Genomic DNA, 15,579 nt, shown 5'->3' on the forward strand with positions numbered 1-15,579 from the left:
AACATAATCATTGCCTTGAAACTTTATAACTTCTCAAATAAATCTGTTTTGGTAGAGAGATGTGTTGTAAATATGTCTTTATTGGGTTACTTTATTATTAATAATCAAAATTTAAATAAATTAATCATGAGAGAAGATTCTTGTCACACATTAGGAACTATTTGCAGGTGAAACATAGATTAGACTATAAATGCTTTTGTTAGGGTGTTGTAAATTATTTTTATATTTAAAACGAAAATAACAGTTGGCAGAATTTTCTCTTACTACTTGAAATAGCATTACAAAAATATTTTAAGGAGAAATAACATAGTCCATGGAACAGGACATGCTTGATACAATGTTATCCAAGAAATTTCCTTTTGTTCATTATGACTTAAAGAAGAGGAGAATTTCAAAAAATAATGCATATACAGGTATCCCATTATGTTTATTTGTACAAATGCTTCCACCCTTCCTAGCGGGAGTATGGTTTCCAGACCTACAGCATCACTACCACCAGGTTTAAAACGTTGAACCCAAGACTCCACTACAGCCTATGGAAACAGAGTCCACACTTTAACAACATCCTCAGATGATGTGCATTGTACACACTGAAATCTAAAAGTGTCACCACAATGAAGGCAATTATATGAATTTACTAGAAATGCTAGCTATTATAAGTAAAAGCATTCATTTAACTGCCCTTTCTCTAACATGTAGACAGTCTGTTAAAAAAAAGTCAAACCAGTGATTTTTAGTCATAATTATGCTAGTCTCTAAGAGAAGCCAAAAAGAAATATAATTCTTTGCACTGAAGTATAGTGAGATACAATCTAACTGCACAGATATAAAACAATCAGAATAAAATTAGCAACCTGTTTTTATATACTGACTCTTAAAACTAGGACCAAAGAACCAGTTAGATCAATACAAGTCGGAAAAGATAAATAATAGAATGTACATTGATTTCTATGCCTTTTCATATGCTCCAAACATCAAACAACACACATACCAAAGAATAAAACATAGAATTTCCAGTCAGACATGTTATTGATTGAGCCACTGAAAGAGACAGTTCAACATAATAAAAGCTATTTTGACAAACTCATAGCTGACATTATCACAAATGGAGAAAATGTAAAGCAACCACCACCACCCCCCAAAAAAGAGTCAGGAGCCAACTGGGTTGTCCACTGTCCTCACTCGTTTTTAGATACTATCTGGATCAGTAAACAAGCATAGAAAAGTAAAGAATGCGAATAAGAAAATAACTGAAATATTCCCCCATGTTCAGATGAACAGTTTACAGAGCAGAATCGCCAAAATTCCAGCAGAAAATGTGTAGAAACGAGCAATAATTCCATCAAAGTGGGAGGGGACAAAAATCAGCTTACAAACATCAGTAGGCTTTCTGTATATTCAGTAACAAATATGTTGAGAAGAAGATCCCATTCATAATATCCTATAAAAACTAAAAAGTCTAGAAATAAACATACCCAAGGAAGTGAAAGGCTTCTACAGTGACGTTAAATCTCTAATTTAAAAAAAAAAATTGAAGAAGACACTAGATGAAGGAAACACCTCCCATGCTCATGAGCTGATAAGATTACTATTGTGAAATAAGCATTCTATCAAAAGCAATTCTAGGTCCAGTGTAATCCCAATAATGATCTCCACAACATTCTTCACAAAAATTGGAAAAACAAAAAACAAAAACAGTGCCAGACAACCTGGACGTTCACCTGTAGAAGAATGAAATTAGACCCATACTTATCATCCTGCTCAAAAATAAATTCCAAATGGATCAAAGACCTCCCAGTAAAACCTGAAGCCCTGGAACTGCTAGGAAAACCAAAACAAAACATATACATAGCACCTTAAAGACGAAAGTGTAAAAGATAACTTTCTAAATAGAACATGACTTGAATTAAGGTAAAATAAAAATGGTAAATGAGACTTCACAGAACCACAATATATAAAGTGAAGAGGCAATGAGCAGAGTGAGAGACTCTTTGCAAGCTATACATCTGATGGAGGATTAATATCCAGAATATACAAAGAATACCAAAATAAAAAATTTTAAAAACAAGTGACCCAGTTTGAATGGGCACAGATCTCAAAAACTCCCACAAGAAGATATAAAAATAACTGAGAAATATTTCAAAAAAGAGTGTTCAATGTCCTTACTAATCAGGGAAGTGAAAAGTTATTTTGAGATTTCATCTTACCCCAATGAGAATGGTTAAGATCAAGAAAACAACAAATTCTGGAGAGAATCTGGGGAAAGAGGAAATACTGTTGGTAGGATTGCCAACTGATGCAGCAATGGAATTCATTCTAGAGGATGCTCAAAATGTTAACAACAGGGGCAGGGTGAAAAAAAAATGTTAACAATACATCTACTATATGATGCTGATATATCATTGTAGCGTGTGTCCAAAGGACTTGATGCCCTACTCCAGGGATATTTGCCCAGCCATGTTCACTGTTACCCTATTCACAGTAACTATGGAATAAAACAATCTAAACGCCCCTCAACTGATGAATGAATAATAAGATTTGGCACACATACACATTTTTTCTATTCATCTGTAAAAAAAAAAAAACAAAACTGAAATTTGAAGGTGGATGCAACTAGAAAATATTATGTTGAATGACTCAACTCTGTTCTAGAAAGATGAATGCTACAAACTCTCATTTATGGCCGGTATTTCTTAATTTTAATATACAAGTATATAACCTGGAGTAACTATGGATACCAGGAAAGAGAAGAAGAAGGAGGAGGAGGAGGAGGAGGAGGAGGAAGAAGAAGAAGAAGAAGAAGAAGAAGAAGAAGAAGAAGAAGAAGAAGAAGAAGAAGAAGAAGAAGAAGAAGAAGAAGAAGAAGAAGAAGGAGAAGAAGAAGAAGAAGGAGGAGGAGGAGGAGGAGGAGGAGGAGGAGGAGGAGGAGGAGGAGGAGGAGGAGGAGGAGGAGAAGGAGAAGGAGAAGGAGAAGAAGAAGAAGAAGAAGAAGAAGAAGAAGAAGAAGAAGAAGAAGAAGAAGAAGAAGAAGAAGAAGAAGAAGAAGAAGAAGAAGAAGAAGGTAAAAGAAAAGAGAGGAGGGGAGAGGAGGGGAGGGGAGAGGGGAAGAGAAGAGATGAAACCATGGCAGTAGGGAGAGGAATGAGCTAGTAGGACACAGGTGCTATGAAGGGGGGTTGTGAAATATAGATGGTAGGTGAAAAAGAGGCCAGGACAGACCATGAGGGATGAAGGATACACATTACAAAGGATGCTTGAAATGAGTTGGTCAGGGCTGTTCAAAGAGTCCCAAAATAATAAAGACAATTGATGTTGCCCTTGGTTACCTCCCAGAACTTGCAGTTGGGAACCCATTATGAAAGACACCACACACTTCAGATAGAGAACTTGAAGCACTCAGCTGGAACTAACATGGAAATTTTCTCCCTAAGGACTAGCTCTTGTAGTGACTTAGGATTTTTATTGCTGCAGTAAGCAAAAAATAATCTAAGGAGGAAAGAATTTGCTTGGCTTATGCGTCCACAATATTGTTTATCACTGAAGGATGTGAGGACAAGAACTCAAACAGGACGAGAACTTGGAGACAGGAGCCAATGGAAAGACCACAGAGTGCTGCTTACTGGCTGGCTAATCTTGGCTTGCTCAGCCTGATTTTTTATAGACCCCAGAACCAGCAGCCCAAGGATGGCATCACCCACAATTGGCTAGGCTCTACCCAATAAATCACTAATTTTAAAAGATGCCCTACAGGCATGCCTACAGCTAATTCTTACGGGGGTATTTTATCATTCACGGCTCCCTCCTTTTTGATGACTCTAGCCTGGGCCAGGTTGACATAAAATTAGCCGGCACATGTAGTATCTAAAGATGGTGTGTAAATTGCTAAGGGAAAATTAGCAACCAGTAGTCGTACCCAAATGCAAACCCTATCCCAAGGATGCAATAGTGGCACGTGTATCTTGAAGGTAACCAACAGCTTGGGGGTATATATTGTATAACCTGGATTTAAAGCTGATTAAATAGGTGGGAATTCATGAGTACTACTGTAAAGTTTGCCAACTAACAGTGTCTAATGAAGTGATGAAATCAAAGGAGATCATACTACTGCCACTTTTCTAAAACAATTAAATGTCTAGGTCCATTCTAAATACGTATCCTTATACCTACAGATAAGTGTAGCTCCCATCCCTCATTAAAGAAGTTCTTTTTGCAGCAGACAGATAACCATAAATAATCAACTGCAAAGAAAAAAATGACCATGGTTTGTCCGACCCCAACCAATAGGACTATAACACAGTGACCTAAAAGTCAGGAATCGTTGCAGAAGAATTGGAAAGACTATAAGAGCCAGAAGACCAAGATGTCTGCTGTGCTATAGTGCCTTTTATACATGACAGAATTGCTGCACACATGAACTCTCAAAGATGCTGTCACTTAAGCAAGCTTAACGACAAAACTAGTTGAAGTACACTGTGGATAGTGTAAATCTCATTAAGTCCTACTCCTAGATAAAGATCTACAGATAATTAATGGCTCTTGTGAAAGGGAGAGTCAGTCTTATATAGGGAGGAGATCCTTGAGCCATTATCCAGCCACTAAGATTAGCCCTAAATACATAAACACCTAAGTAACATTAAACAAACTCAGCAAGCTGTATATGTATGTGTGTATGTGTGTGCATGTGTGTATATGTGTGTACACAGGTATAAAACAATAATTAAAGAAAAGCTCATAAATTTAAGAAAGAGTTAGGGGGACAGGAAAGGAGTTTGCGGGGGAGAGGACAAAGTGTAAATTGTGTAAATGAAGCACACATGTATGGAATTTAAAATATAAAAAATTAATTTAAAAATATAAAAATATGCTTGACAAATGTCATAATTATATGACACCAAATCCATTACTATTTTTCTATAAAAATTTAAAATCACTCATAAATGACAGCCCCCTTTACAAATGGTAATTCAATAATGCTTACTATGATACTTGTGAAATAAGTACTCATAGAGCACTTCATTTCTTTAATATATAAAGAAAGCTTCATTAAAGTTCATTGATTTCTAATTTTTGAAGAATTGTTCAAAATGGACCTTATACTCTATTTTATTGAGACAAGCTTATAGAACAGAATCACGCAAAAGTATAATATGACATAAAAACTATATACAGAAAAATAGATTAATTACATGTTTAATTATTGAGGGCAGTGCTCATTTTATTGTTCTTGTGTGACTTCATTGGAAGAATTACAATTTTTTTCATTTAGAAATTTAATTCTGGAATCAATGGTGTACAAACTGTATATATAGATTATCCATACATTTTACGCATATGAGAAATTTAAAAATTTTCTAATGTGTACAAATCCAGGAATTCAGCAAAGGATACCATCAAAGCAGCAAAATAGTATCTAGAAGCAAAAATAATCTCTCTTGATTTTAAATTCATAAAATAAAATGTAGGGCTTAATGTGTTATAGGTATACTTAACACCAAAGTAACAATAATTTAAGTAATTTCCATTTAATAAGAAATTATTGTGTAATCAATCCCTTTCTACCATTGGAGCTAGGTATAATCATTACTTTTAGTTTACAGACAAGGCAAAAGGTATGGGGCTAAGGAGTTAGTCTATCCCTTACCAATAAGAGAACTTAAGATGAGTTTAAAGCCAAAGAAGTTCAAAATGACTATGGTATTCATAAGTTTTATGAATAGTATATACTAATATGATATGCCATTGACATGTCATTCTTCAGTCTGTCTTTATGAAAGGTCAAACAAAAAGCAAGTAATTACGACCAACCTTTATCAAAAACACTTGACAATCACTGATATAGTCATATTCCAATCCATCAAAGGAGTGATAATGCCGGTCCCCATATACTGTGCACACTGCAGGACATGGATAATATGTGCAATTGAACATCCCCCGCCGACAAACACTAAAAAATAAAAAAGTTATCTTATGGAGCAATAAGGTTCTAATTAGTATTTTTGGTTTATTTTATGTATATGGGTATTTCGGCTGTATGTATTTCTGTATACTATGTGTGTGCATCGCACGTGTGACAGCCAGAAGGAATGGTTGGATTCCCTGGAACTGGAAATCAAGCCAGGGTCCTCTGAAAGACTATCCAGTGATCCTAACTGACAGTCCTCACTATAACAGTAGCATTTTCTAGTAGCCTAAATGTGTCTCAGAAGCATTTGGAGTCAATAATCCTTATAGATATTGCCAGTTCATTCTCAGAATGGCTATTATATTGACATAAGTAATATGTCATGCATTTGTACCAGATACCAAAATTAAATCTGGGATGCACAGAAAATAGATAACGGGATGAACATGAACATAGGCCTACCCGCTCCCAGAGGGCCCAATCTACCCCCTTTTAGACAGTTTAAGCTACGTAGATGCTTTCATCAAAATTTTAGAATACTTGTGCATGTTTTAAGGAAATCTTAGCAAGACATAACAATTTTTGTGGCACTACGCTCACTGACTTTCAAACAGTCAAGTGTCTATTGAATAACCCTCTCTCTGTTTACAACACTTATCCATTTTCAGTATTTCTCCTACCAGGTTGCCAAGTTGTCATATTTCATACAACTATATTTCTCCTAGGCTAACAAAGATGCATTTAAAATGCCATTGTTCCCTTGTAGAAAGTAGCCATTCAACCCCCAAAGGCCTGCCGCTCCAACATGCAAGCTTAATTCTGACTCACTTTTGCTAATCAGACACATCAAGTCATGGCAGTAAGACAATTGATATTAATACAATGGCCGAGAAAAATGTCTGTGGAATAAATGTCTGTTGTTACCAGGTATAACATGGTGTAGAGATGACTTCCCCTGAGCTGTACTCCCAGTCCTTCCAGATGCAGGGACAGCTTTCAGGAACATAGCATTTTCCTTTGTGTTCTGCCATTCTTCCAAATGAAAAAGAAATGGTGATTAGAAAACCTGCCAAGTGTCAGACAGACTTGCAGTCTAGAATTTTATCATACTCAACACTGTCTTTTCCACTGAAGGATGAGTCTGGTTTTCTCTTATCCCCACATGGTCCTTGTGTATCCCAGGATTAACTAGATGCCAAGCACGGGATTAGATATGACTTAACCTTTTGTTATATGGCACCATAAATATAAAACAGAAGAATACATTTCTGATATGGTGAGTTGGTCTAGAAAGAGCACAGCTGAACAGAAATCAGGTGTCCTGGCCATCACTGTTTGCTAAGAGAGTCTGCATTGTGTGACAGTCCCTGGTGAAAAAGTAAATAATGAACTGAATAGCATTTTCTGCTAAAGAACTCAAGAGGCAAACAAGCTTGTTTCTCAGTGCTAAGGTATAAAATGATGATGGTTTGTTTTAGGTGTATTTAAGTGAAAATATACCAAGTATTTCCCATTCCTTTTTATTAATGTGTTGCTTCGAATGTTAGTTGATAACTGATGGTTTTCTCGCACCTAATCCAAACCTAGGAGGAGAAGGAAGATACAGTCATTTTGAATCTGCTTTGTTGGCTGAGAAGGAGCAGGCAGTAAACAATAACTGGGCACCTGTGTGGTAGCTGGTGTGCTGTGATGTACTCAGCCATCCATGAAACCAATACCACTACACTCATTTTGAAAGAAATTGAAACTCACCCCCTGGGTTATGTAATAATGAGGACCAATATTGTGTAGTGGTTTCTAAACCAGATCCATGTAGACCTATTATAGACACTGGTGCTGTAAGAATCCCAGGGAACATAGATGATACACTGAGTTTCAACATGAGCCAGAAAATGTCACAGCAAAGACATGAGCATCATTGACATTTGACTTAGAGGTTTGTTTGCAAATTTTCCCCCAAAACACTCAGAAGCATCTCAGTGGATTTTATCTCTATTTCAATGCAATTAAGGAAGCTGGGGCATGGCACTTCTCTTAATAAGATTCCATCAGGAAATAAATGCCAGGCTTGAACTAAAAGTCAAGGGTTATAGATAGTAAGCACTCTATCTGAAATAAAAATTTAGATATGCATTTAATTGACTATGGACAGTCACAATTAAAAAAAAAAATCAAGCAACATTGCAGGTTCTAATTATTTTACCACAACAAATATTTTCTCTCCCTTGTCCTTTTGACAAATTGTTTTTCATGCTCATTCATTTCTATGGCCTGATTTCCACCAACCTTTTTGTTTTTCCTTGTGTGTGCCCTCTTGTCTACTGTGACCTTCTTCCTCTCCCTCTCATGCTCTTCTCTTCTGAGAAGAATGATACCATTCCAAGGTACTTGGCTCTTTGCAGCCATTTAGACAAAGGTGATTCTCCTGGGAGATAAACCAGACCTCCCTCCTATTCCCTGGCTTTTTAAGAGTTGGTCTTGGGAATGTCTTTGTGGGATGTGTTCATTGAGGAAGAATGAGTGACCTGTTTACCTGAGATGCCCTGCCCCCCTATTCATCATAAGACAACCAAAAGCATGGAGAACTGAATGTGTGTGTGCTTACACTGGATCTAAAAGTCTCCAGATTCTTTGTCCGTTCAGGTCCATGCTATTTCTACAACTGAAGGATATATATAAAGAGGAGATACCCTGCAACTAAACTGTGGTTCCTATAATATTGAATATACTCTATACCACACACACACACACACATTAATCTTAAAATAGCTTACGTAACTTGCAAGGCCTACCTAGTTGGGGATTGAGAAGAATATGTGAGGAAAAGTCATTCAGCTAACAGTGGCAGAGCTGGAATTTGAGCTCTGGTGTGAGTGAAATCAGAATTCTCACTGAACGTACCCAACATTTAGCCTCAATATAATAACCTGTAAGATTTATAATTAAAATAGTTGGCTACACTGTTACAAATTAGTGTCAATGACAACCATTGCATCAATAGAATATATATATATGTATATATATATATATATGATGGTAAACACACATATGTATAAGGCTATATATTAAAATAAACAAATAAAATTATATATATATATATACATATATATATATATATATATATACACACACAAACAATTTTGGAGAAATCCCAACCTTACCTTAAAATGTGTTTTTTCTTCAATTTGGTGCATGGCTCTAGTTATATTGCACAATGTTAAATTAGCCTAGTAAAATAGTTAAAACAATCTACCAATTCAAGGTTAGCTACCAACTCAAAGTTAACTAACAACTGTTCTCAATAAAGATTTTGGCTATTCTTTGTGAAGAGTATTTTTTAATTACTTCTAAGAATGTGTGTGTGTGTGTGTGTGTGTGTGTGTGTGTGTGTGATGTGCACACGTGGGCCTATGTGTATCATGATATAAATATAGAGGTCAGAGGACAACTTGATATTATCAACGATCTCCTTCCACCTTTATGTAGGTTCGAGAAATCCAACTCAGGTCATTAGGCTGACAGGTAAATTCTATTAACCAGCCAACATTACCTAGTGACCCCAAGGATATTTTTAAGAGACTTTAATTTTCCTCTAAATCATGAATGATTGTACTGTCAAGAAAGGCGAGCTCACCCTGCAGCACAAACGCAGCCACTGATGCAAGGCGAGGATGGAGCACAGGTGAAGTTCATGGCCAGGTTTGCGCACGTTGTCTCGCAGTTTATACCACCAGCTGGTAACGCAGGGTCAGGAAACCTGCAGTCAAAATATTCCTTCCCTTCTGGGCAGGCGTGGACTTCAGATACAAGCATGGATAACACGGCTTTAACTTTGTATTTGGCCCAAAGTCTTATGCACAAATCATCCGAACAAAACCCACTGACCAGATCATCGCTATAGTGAAAGAATGCTCTCATTCTGTGATCCCCGAGTTTATGAGCTTATCAGCACTACCAAGCCAGAGTCTTTCCATCTCAAAATTCCCAAAAGCTGTTTCAAACCTGAAAACCTTAGCCACCTCCCCCACAATTCACTAAATAACTAGCATATACTTTCTTGAAGTCAACAAGATGAATTCAAACACACCAATTTTAATTACTGAAAGCTGCAATACGCATTTAAACATTTACAAAGCCATAATAAATGCATGTTACTTCTTCATCTTGCCTTGCCTCTGAGTCATTATTTTCATCAATCTCTACTACACTGTACAGAGTAGTACAGAGGCCCCTGTTAGGAGACATGACCGGGGTCCAGGGGGTATCTGTTTCCCAGAAGTCTTTGGGGCTGTCAGTGATCAAATAAGACACTTGGGTGAGACCACAGGAATGGATTCGTGAGGACTCCGTTGAGAAAGCAGGCTACCTAGAAATCCCTGCTTTAACTGTGAGCTACCCTGAACTACAAGGGGCATAGTGAGGATTTCCAGTAGCTATTATGTTAGCTTTGAGGCCCAGTCACATGACCTATCGAGAAGCCCCAGACTGACCTAAATCCTGATAAAGTAAATGTGTAATTCAAAAAGTATTTTATTGCTTTATTTTGTGTTTTAAGGGACAGGGTCTCACTATCAAGCCCAGGTTGGCCTGTAATTCCTCCCTCTAGTTTAGCCTCTTTAATAAGTATAGAAACATACCACTATGCTCAGCTCAAAGCTGATTTATAACGACATACATTTAAATAGGTAACAGAACCATAATATCCTTATCTAACAGAATGACAGCCATGTGTCCATAAGTTATTCACCTGACGAAAATACAGATTTATACAACCCTCTAATTTGTAGACCTTCAGGCTACATATTCTAGTGGAAAGTTACAGTCTAAGAGAAATAGCAATGGATATATTTTATAAACCCTTTGTTTTTATTTTCCATTTTTATAACCAAGTCTTACACAAGCCAGGTTTGCTTCTAACTCTGCAGAGCTGAATCTGTCCTTGAGGCCTGGATGGCTTTGCCCCTGCTTTCTCAGGGCAGGATTACAGGAGAGCGCCACCACACTCTTGTTCTATGCTATTTTCCATTTGTTGCACGTAACCCTAGAAGCTTGCTCCCCAGACACATCCCAGGACCTAGAAACACTGGCATTGCCTTGGTCATTGGTAGATATTCAGAGTCTCTGGGTTGGCTTCTCATTCAAAATCAGAGCATAAGTCTTAACAAGATCACCAGTTTGTTGTGTGGATATTAAAAGCTGAGGCGTGTTGGCCTAGGATAGAATTTTCTGCTTTCTGATCCACGACTATGTTACAACCAGTATTCAGGCTATAGCCCCAAAGCCTTTCCAGGTACCTGAGGTGGTGCTGGGGTAGACAATATAAAAGCTACATGCTTGACTGACCATCAATGTCTCTAAGCCGCCTTAAATACCTACTTTCCACTGTCCCACAAATATTATTAGTGATGTGAAAAAAAAAAAGTCGGGAATCATTGGAAAATGGTTCTGACTGCATGATACTACTATGTTCCCGTGATTGGTTAAGGAGGCGTATAAGAGCCTTCTGTCAGAAGAGTAGAGGCAGTGTTTGAGATACATGCTGCTCGGGAAAAGCTTTTTCTGGAACTCACCAGTAGAGGGTGTTGCTGGCTCATCACATTTCACAGTCCCATTTGAACACTGGCTAGAAGTAAAGAAATAGTTTATAGACCAAAATCTTGAGTTTTATACAAACAAATCATTCCCTTCAGTCCAGATCCAAGACAGCTATCTAATTTTGACACATTTTATCAAACGCCTCCATGTGAGGGGCCTTGCTAGAGACAGGAGGATTAAAAGCTCCACAGTATTGTTACTAGCCTGACCCAAATGTTTATATTCTAGGAACAGGAAAATATACAATTAATTCAAACAACATCACGTGCTCAACACAAAAATACATCTAAGATTTAAAAAAAAAAAACATTAAAAAAAACTACTAAAAAACTAAAAATCTGTTCATAACGACCCTTGGAAATATCCCGGCACAGATTTCCCTTCAGCTTTAGAGCAGACCATGTGTTCTATGTTTGAAAAATGAAGAAACCAAACATATCAAGAGGTACATCACATGAAAACTACGCACATGTATCTTTAAGCAACAGAATGTCACTCAGAGCTGTGTTAGCCCATAAAGGAAGTGAGACAGTCAGGTTTACATATTATACTTCTTCCAGGTTGAGGACAGGGGTGCAAATAAGGTCATTATGCCAAATATTTTTGGTTTGGGCTCTAATGAAGGATGGATTTTATTTTACTATGTTTAAATAAATAATGTTAAGGGGAGCCGGGCGTGGTGTCGCACGCCTTTAATCCCAGCACTCGGGAGGCAGAGGCAGGCGGATTTCTGAGTTCGAGGCCAGCCTGGTCTACAAAGTGAGTTCCAGGACAGCCAGGGCTACACAGAGAAACCCTGTCTCGAAAAACCAAAAAAAATAAAAATAATAATGTTAAGGGTATTGAATTCAAAACAGGCTCTTCCAACACTTGGAAGGAGACTACAGACAAGGAGACTAATAAACCATGGTTTTGCTATGGTTTATCCAGTCCCAGACATGTGCTAAGGATTGGTCCCCACTGTGATTCTGTCAAAAGGTGGGACTTTAAGAGCTGCAGCTTAAGGCACAAAGTGATTTGGTACTGGGGAAACCACTTCTGAAAAAGATGAATATGTTTATAACCTGAAGTGAATCATTACTAATCTCTCAGAACTGAGCAGGTTACAAGGGTGGGTTACTATAAGAAGATTTGGCTTCCTTGACTCTTTCTTCCCTGTGGACCCAACACTCTTGTGCCCCCATAACTATGAGCTAAGTAAACCTTTATAAAATGGCCAGCCTCTGGTGTTTTGTTATAGCAGTGTAAAAGAAAGATAATTTTTAGAAAGGGGCAGGGAAGAGGAGGTGAGTGTCACTCTTAAGGCAGCAGGACAAGAAGGGAAAAAATGGATTTGATGTACATGAAGAAAATAAAACCAAGTTAAATCAAGGGTTGCTACAAATTTTCGAGATGGGAGTGTTGAGCATGAGAAAGAAGTCGGAAAGATTCTCAGAATTCTGGCTTGGGAAACTGTAGATAGTCGTATATTCTACACAGGAAAGGATGCAATGGTTTCTTTGTGTTTTAATCAGGGGGTGGTGGGGGAAAGATGGAATTAATTATAAATGCAAGTTGATTTGTAAATGATAGCTTGCTGTTAGTTTAAAATGAACTGTGAAGCAAGGTCTGCAACTAAGCGAGCACTGCCAAGCCGGGTGCCTGGGCACAAATCCCAGCCCCATTATCGGGCTGCTTAACTACATGTGCCTCACTCTGCTCGTGTATAAACTGGAGTAAGATGGCAGGACCTATCTCTTGCAGTTATACTCATGAGGGCTTAATTAATAATAAGTACAGCATGCTCAGAACAGTGCCAGGTTAGTAGAAACCACGCAGTCCTGTCTCGCTGTCATTGTCTACCCAAGGGGATCCGCTGTGAGCCCCTGCAGTGCAACTAGAAGGAGGATCCTGAGAGACAGGTGTGGATAAATGGGTAGCATGCAGACATGACTGCATTTTTGGCAGACAGGCCATAACTACAGTGAATGATATTCTGTGAGTGTGGTTGGACTCCACTGTTTGATATCCATCATGAGGAGTGACTCCTATGTGGCTTATGGGTCAGACCTATGCCAGAATTGATTTTTTTTTTTGAGCTGTGTAGATGAGCCATGAATCTTTAAGACCTCAGGATGTAGCGTGAATACCTATCCTATTCTTAACATCTACTAACAAATGCTTATTTAAAGGGTTTTTGTTTAACTTCATGGTGATTAAATTTAGAAATCTATTCTGCAAGCACCAGTAGATGCCTTAGACATTCCATATTCTAGTGTGATATACATATATATATATGGATATACATATATATGTACAGTTAATATATTCTTTAACACACCTACCATAAGCCTGAGGGGGTTGGAATGAGCTCCCCTGGCTGGTAAATGCTCCCCCTATAATGACACCGGCAGTGATATCTGTAAGGGAAAAGGTGAAGTAAATAAAATAAGATATAATTTTTTTCCAACACAAACAAAATGACAGTTGACTCTGTGCTCTGCAATTGGCCACTGTAGACTTCCACCACTCTATGGGACTGCACAAAGCTATGTTGTGCAAACAACAGACAACTAACTAGACATAGTAGCTACAGATATGGAGTGCCAAATAGTTCTGGACTGTTTGTTTAGTCCCAAGAAAATTCACTGAATGACCTCTGGAGAAACACATCTACTGTATATTTTAACCCTATGTGCAAAACAAAAGTCTTTGCTCCCTGTGAGGGCTAAGAACTTTCTCAGTGAGAATAGAGAATACAATTCTACCACTAGTATGACAGGGAAATACAAACCTTGTTTGTGATTAGGGTGTGGAGAAATCAAGTAGGAATAAACTTCAGGGTTAACTAGTAGAATCTCTCCTGCTTTCTGTATCTTTCTGTGAATAGCTTACCACATTAAGCAAAAAGCACATTAAAGCAAAATGTGGTGGTTTGTATATGCTCAGCCTAAGGAGTAGCATTATTAGAAGCTGTGGTCCTGTTGGAGTAGGTGTGGCCTGTCACCGTGGGTGTGGGATTTAGACCCTCATTCTCCCTTCCTGGAAGCCAGTATTCTGCTAACAGTCTTCAGATGAGGATATAGAACTCTCAGCTCCAGCTGTATGTACCATACCTGCCTGGATGCTGCCATGTTCCTGTCAGATAATGGACTGAACCTCTAAACCTGTAAGTCAGCCCCAATTAAATGTTGTCCTTGTAAGACTTGCCTTGGTCATGGTATGTGTTCACAGCAGTAAAACCCTAAGACACAAGCCAAAAAACAGAAACAAACAAAAAACAAAACAAAAAAAAAAAAAAAAAACAAAACAAAAAAATTCTAGCAATTTAAAAGAAACAAGAACAAAAGTTCATTTGGCCTATCAGAAGAAAAGCATGTACCATCTGGCTATTGTCAAGCCCCCTCTGTGACTTACATGGGCACACAAAAGTTAAGTGTCTCTTCATAGAATTTGCCTTCGGGACAGTTGCATCCTTCAGCACAGTCGTCTTTGCACTGCTCAGGGGAGGAGAGAGAGGTGCAGGAGCGGAGGCAGAGTGACGAGCAGTGGTGGTACAGCATGCCCTTCTGACACACCACAGCTGTGGACAAACAAGTGTCACTTAGGAGACAGTCCCACAGATGGGCAAAGCAACATGTTATGGTCACTCATACACCCAGAGAAAATATAGATCGTTAGACGTACACTATCCTACATCAGTGAACACATCACAGACTTGATAACAAAATGAAATAAATGAATGAGTAAATATAAGGTAGGTATGTATATATGTATGTATGTATGTAGATAGGTAGGGAAAGAGAGAGAGAGGGAGACAGTGAGAGAGAGAGAGAAGCACCCCTGACCTCAGTAACAGGTGAAATTCCTAGTCCTCAGACATTCTATGGCATCTTTAATTCTTGTCCCATATTTATTTGTTCTTACAAAAGATACTTTTAAACATTTGAATAAATACCTGCATTACACTTAAATCTTCATAATACATTATTTTTATCATAGCATGTTCATTATCACTTTGATAAAACACTAACCAAAACCAGTTTGCGGGAGGAAGGGTTGCACATGTTGACCACAGTCCATCACAAAGAAAAGTCAACACA

The 15,579-nt window shown here is 37.9% G+C and overlaps 1 protein-coding gene across 2 annotated transcripts in view; it reads right to left on the bottom strand.

Annotated features, from left to right (window-relative positions):
• Otogl (otogelin like) overlaps positions 1-15,579 on the bottom strand; it is a 142,413-nt gene that overhangs the window by 76,770 nt on the left and 50,064 nt on the right. For both annotated transcript variants that reach the window (XM_021174947.3, XM_085843441.1), the window contains exons 20-25: positions 14,894-15,059; positions 13,822-13,896; positions 11,473-11,525; positions 9,537-9,699; positions 6,827-6,934; positions 5,806-5,944 (exon numbers count right to left, since the gene is read on the bottom strand). In XM_021174947.3, the coding sequence (XP_021030606.2) occupies positions 5,806-5,944; positions 6,827-6,934; positions 9,537-9,699; positions 11,473-11,525; positions 13,822-13,896; positions 14,894-15,059 (704 nt within the window). The remainder of the gene's footprint in view (positions 1-5,805; positions 5,945-6,826; positions 6,935-9,536; positions 9,700-11,472; positions 11,526-13,821; positions 13,897-14,893; positions 15,060-15,579) is intronic.

Source organism: Mus caroli, unplaced genomic scaffold (assembly GCF_978045245.1).
Source record: "Mus caroli unplaced genomic scaffold, Mus_caroli_1 scaffold_9, whole genome shotgun sequence".
Lineage (NCBI taxonomy): Eukaryota > Metazoa > Chordata > Mammalia > Rodentia > Muridae > Mus > Mus caroli.